The following is a 5489-nucleotide window of genomic DNA, read 5'->3' on the forward strand; positions in this document are numbered from 1 at the left end:
ACCCATGATTGTGGTTTTGAGTAATGAACCAGGCTGGGAGTTTTTAAAAGTCTCAGGAATCTTTTGCAGGTGTTTAGAGTTAATTCGTTGATTCAGATAATTAGGTTAATAAGTCGTTTAGAGAACCTTTTCATGATAAGTAAATTTTTTGAGATAGAGATTTTTGGTTTTTCTTTACTTTTTTGCCAAAATCAACAATTTTAAAACAATAAAAAGCTTGAACTACTTCAGTTGGTGTGCAATGAATCTAAAATATACGAAAGTTTAATGTTTATCAGTACATTACAGAAAATAATGAATAATGCTAATTTTTTGAGAAGGACCTGTATTTACAACCTTTTTTTAAACTTAGGTTAGTTAAAGAAAAAACATGGTACACTTAATAATATATGGATGGTATAAAGTATTTGTGCACAAAAAATACTTTTGTCTAATAACTTGAAAAGGTAGATTTTTGTAGATTAACTGTTTCAACACCGGTGCCCTCACCTCAGGGATCCATAAGGCACAGCTKACGTGGACCCACTTGGTTCCACTGCGGGTGGGCTTCAGGGCRCCCCCCCTCTTGGGACAGAGCAGACATTTTGGCTGAACTCCCAGTGCGCAGGTCCGACAGAGCCAGTTCCCCTGAGGCACCTTCAGGATGCCGTAACAAGCCTGYGAGAGAAATAAAAACACAACTATACTTTATACAAGAAAGGAATATAAACTGGAATATAAAAAAATAATAATAAAAAACACATCCTGGAGGTACATCTGTGAACCAAACTGCATCACAGAATAAAAACATGCAWTCAGATGATAATCCAGAGAAACTCAGTTTTATGTAAGATTTCTTTTAAATATTGAAAACAATGGATGGAGATATTACTTGTTTCCCCATGAAAAAGAACAGCAGCTCATTTATTTTGTAACAGTGAGGCAAGACATATATTTTTAGGTGAAATACACAAACACTTAAAAAAAACTGACCCTTGAGTTGTTGTAAGTTTGGGAACAGGTTTGTTTCTGAATTTTCTACACATTTTTCACAAATGTTTTAAAATTACTGCACACACTTTTTTATWTTCAGTTTTTCCATATATACCTGCAGAATTTGCAAAAAAAATCTTTCTGTAAGCTTTTTAATAACATACACCAATTTTATCACTTTATTTATAATGTACAGAAGAGAAAACAGTATTTTACAGTATATTTACAAATCAGCAAAAAAATGTATTTTTAGTTGGTTTTAATTTCATTTTCTTTCTGTAACTCTTGCAATAAACACCAGAAATCATAAAACCGAGGAAAAAAATAAAGAAGTTCTGAGTTTTAAACATCCATCACTACTTTTTGTTTATTCAATTGATGATTTCATCTTTTAAATTATTTGCATCTTGTGTTTGAGAAGCAGAAGCTGGGAGAAGGTAACAGATTTTTTGAAAATAATCAATACGTTATTTCGACAGGTGGTAATGAAAACCACATGTATTTAAAAAACCTTGAATATCTGCGTTTTTATGTTTCTGTTTTAACAAGATTTGTTTCTAGATGCTTCAGATGTGTTTGTTTCCACGTGTCAGATTTTTTATTGACAGCCTGAGATGTTTGTCGGATGTTGGACAGCTGAATCTCGATTCTGACCCTGATTTTKAAATTTGCATCTATCTGTTCAGTCGTGTTTGTCACGCACCGACGTTTGGTCAGCAGAGGGATGAGTTTTGTTTACCTGATGGACGCAGACGTTGCATTTGTCACAGAAGACCATCTCGTTGCCGTCCTCGCCCTCCGGCGAGCGGCAGACGTCGCACACCACGTCCTCGTCGTACTCGATGCCCAGGCCCTCCTCTGTCTCGATGGCCTGCTGCATCTTCTCTTCGCACACGCTCTCCAGCTCCACCAGAACGCACTCCATCGTCAGCTCGTCCAGCTCTGGTAAGGCTGGTGGCGAGAAAACAAAAGTACAGAAACGGGTTGTTAACCGAACGTTTCAGCATGTTAGATCAAAATAACCCACAAAAAAAAAGAAAAAGACTTTTTGATCCAACATGGTGGTGAAGTGGTTAAAGTGGTCGCCACAGAAAGAAGGTTGCAAGTTTGCCTCCTGGTCCTGCTGATACCAGGGATCATCAATTCTGGTCCTGGAGGTCTGCAGCCCTGCATGTTTTACTCGTTTCTCTCCTCCAACACACCTGATATGAATGAATAGATGATTATCAGGCTTCTGCAGAACTTGAAGAGGTAATTCACTGACTGAATCAGGTGTGTTAGAGAAGGGAAAACAGTAAAACATGCAGGGCTGCGGACCTCGAGGACCATAAGGGATGATCCCTGTAATAGACCAGTTGTTTTTATCCATATCTAACTACAGCAGAAACATTCTTAGCAGTCAGTTTTAAACTTAATTTAATTTCTAGAAATCCTCTAATTACCCAAATGCTGTCGATGAAACCTTAAAGTACCTGTGACACCAATTTGTTGTAAGACAAGTGAACGCACTTTTGGAAAGGCAACATTATTAACATATTACAAAACAAATTTCACATCGCTCTGATGGACAATTGTTGAGATATTTGCATGTGAAATAACAGGAAGTGATGTCTAAGGGGAATATCTGCATGTGAATATTTGAAAAAGTACTTTTACCAATTATTTTAATATTTGAAATAAATTACAATCATCCTATGTACAATGTGTTAACATTTTTAAGACTTCTGAAGGATTGATTTAAGACATTTTAAGGCTAATTAAGGCCTTATTTTTGGATTGCTGAATTCAATGACTTTTAAGACTTTTTAAGGATCTGCAGGAACCCTGTACTTATGTGTGAGCCTGGATATTGTTGTTTGTCTCATTTGTCTCTATGTGTCCCTGTGATGGACTTGTCCATGACTGCGGGAGATCACCACCAGATCMCCGACACACGGGAAGAAGGTTTTTAAGAAACTGACGGGTGAATTTCAACGCAAATTTGGGCCTAACATAAGTGGCTTGACTAACCAGTAATTTAGTCTCTACTCACTCATATCTTATCTTCTTTAAATCTCTAACCAGAAACATTTCAACGGAAGCTGAAGTCATGAGAATAACGCTGGCAAGGAGGGAGAGATATAACGAAGAGTAAAGTTTCAGTGTCAACACTGAGGATTTCCTTTTGGTTTTGGTTATCTACAGGGATAACAGAAACAGGAAACTGCTCGGMTGAAAGCTGAAAGAAGCAAGACAATTTACACATTTACCAAGTTATTCTTGGCCAAAACACCTCGTCTCGCTCTTTAATTGGAAACGCACACAGATTTCCTTTGCCTGTTTATCTCACAAGGTCAACGACTGTTCCTTTTGGGGGCCTTCAGGAGATTTCCGTTGGAAATCAKCCACGTGTGAGTTAACCCATTCTGCACCGGAGTGAAGTACAGAAACGCTTCGCGAGCTCGTTGGTCATTAAGACAAAAATGACTAATTTCAGTCCCCCACAGCTCAGTTCACCCCGCCAGCTTGTGTTGACATTAGCATTTGTATTCATGCTCCATTTGCATCTCAAAGTAGTGCCTTGCTCTAAGGCTGGTTAATAGTTGATGATCTCACAGGCAAACGTGAGCTTTCAACCTCATAAAATATAAAAAGCATCTGAGACACGAAGAAAGTGAACAGTTCCAGGATGGTGGCAAACGGATGTGAATTATTGCTTTTCTTAGCTCCAATACAGAGTATTATTATAAGGAAATTATTGTTTTTGTCTAAAGTTAACTGCTGAAATAGAAAATTAAAACTAATACTCCTTAAAGAAATGCATATCTCAGCTACAACCACAGCAAACTTCAGGTCAAAATCTGCTAAATTAACAGAGTTACAGCTATTTTTGTTTGCCAAGGCTGATTTCATTCAAATATAGCCATTGGTTATATTGCAGATATTTTGCTAACAGACAAGAAAATGCAGGTGAATCATCTACAAGGAATAACAGTAGATTATATTTCTTATGTTGCACCCATTTCAGGGAAGTGAAGGCGTAATGTCATCATTTTATTTAGCCACAGATTTGAAATAAAAACAGATTTTAAGTCTCTAAACTGGTGTAAATGGTTGTGTAAGCCTCCATCACTGGCTGATTTTCAAGATAAACAAAACATGGACATAAAGCTGTTGCTTTTTAAAAGGAGTATTTATGTGGAGCCTTTCACACCCAATAATAAATTTCTTACAGATAAACACTTTACAGTTTGTGTCACTCTTCTCAGCGTTTTTTTCACTGAGGAGCAATAAAACTAAATCTGTAGTTTTGGATTGTTTATTGATTTATGTGAAGGATTTGGTCCTCAGCTGGGACGTTTTATTTATTTATTTTTTTTAAGTGAAACTGAGCATCCTGTATCTCCATCGAATATTTATATCATCCAATCATTTCCCACCACCTAAAAAAAACCCAAAAAACTTTATTTACTATTTCTCGAGCATCTCGTAGCCAGCAGGGTTCAACCCAAACTAAACTTTCACATGCTTCAGCTCAGCGTCACAGGGAAAAAAATTTAAGCACGTCAGGTTTAATAATGCAGGAAAAAAACAGAGAAAGTATTTTTTTTTTTAACTCAGACACAGGGGTTGAATCTGGACGTGAGCGCAGACACTGACAGGAACTAAAACTGAGTTTATTGCAAATTTGAAGAAGATGATAAAGCAGCCAGGCAGGAAAAAAGGGAAATGGTTCGATATTAGTGACATTTATTTACATCCTGAGCTGAAATCATGGTGAAAGGAAGGAAACAACACATATACATTATGGCCAAGTGTGTATGTGTGTTAACAAAATATCTCAGGAACCACTGGATGGATCTTATTCAAACCATAGAAGATTAGCTGCAACTGTCACTGTTAATCAAAATTAAACACATTGATGATTATAGCTTTGTCAGTTTTTCAGAAATTGGGCTAAAATTTGAGGTGGTTGTAGCTGGAAGTCCTTCTCAAAACATTTCTCATCAACATACCTCTAACACTACTGACAGACTGTTTCCAGTGTTTCTTTAATCATGTTTTTTTCTGCAGGAAACTAGTTTCCTATAAGCTTAACAATAGGAAAATCCTAAATTAAACAACACACCTTGGCCCAGACTCCATATTTTCTTTCAAAGAACACACTCTGTTCACTTTTACATCCACCTACGGAAAAAGTGTCAGACTTAGACAGAAAAAACAGAATCATCCTATTAAAAGTGTTCAGCCCAGTCCAGCAGAACTGATCAAATCACCCGTTTGTTTGGTCTTTTGTTGAAGGCTATGACAAACGACTCACTTTAGCTCCAAGAAAAGCAGATCTGTGTGTGTGTGTGTTTGATTTAAGGAGGATGTGTAGCACAAATAAGGCCTGAAAGCCCAGCAGGGATTCATAAACACAATTACTATGGTTCATCTGTGAAGGGGCTGATCACATACAGAATCAACTGGTGGAGATGAGAGAGAAGCTTGGGGTCAGCAGTTGTCACATTGGCAAAATAAAGAGAGTATATATA

At 37.2% G+C, this 5489-nt stretch overlaps 1 protein-coding gene across 1 annotated transcript in view; it reads right to left on the reverse strand.

Moving 5' to 3' along the window:
- The window catches only part of jade2 (jade family PHD finger 2), a gene marked incomplete at its 5' end in the record, with an annotated part of 210611 nt that overhangs the window by 90340 nt on the left and 114782 nt on the right, over positions 1–5489 (reverse strand). Inside the window, 2 exon segments of the mRNA XM_014018409.1 lie at positions 490–657; positions 1712–1923. Coding sequence (XP_013873863.1) covers positions 490–657; positions 1712–1923 — 380 coding nt within the window.

The sequence above is a fragment of the Austrofundulus limnaeus genome, unplaced genomic scaffold, assembly GCF_001266775.1.
Source record: "Austrofundulus limnaeus strain Quisiro unplaced genomic scaffold, Austrofundulus_limnaeus-1.0 Scaffold192, whole genome shotgun sequence".
In the NCBI taxonomy this organism is placed as follows: domain Eukaryota; kingdom Metazoa; phylum Chordata; class Actinopteri; order Cyprinodontiformes; family Rivulidae; genus Austrofundulus; species Austrofundulus limnaeus.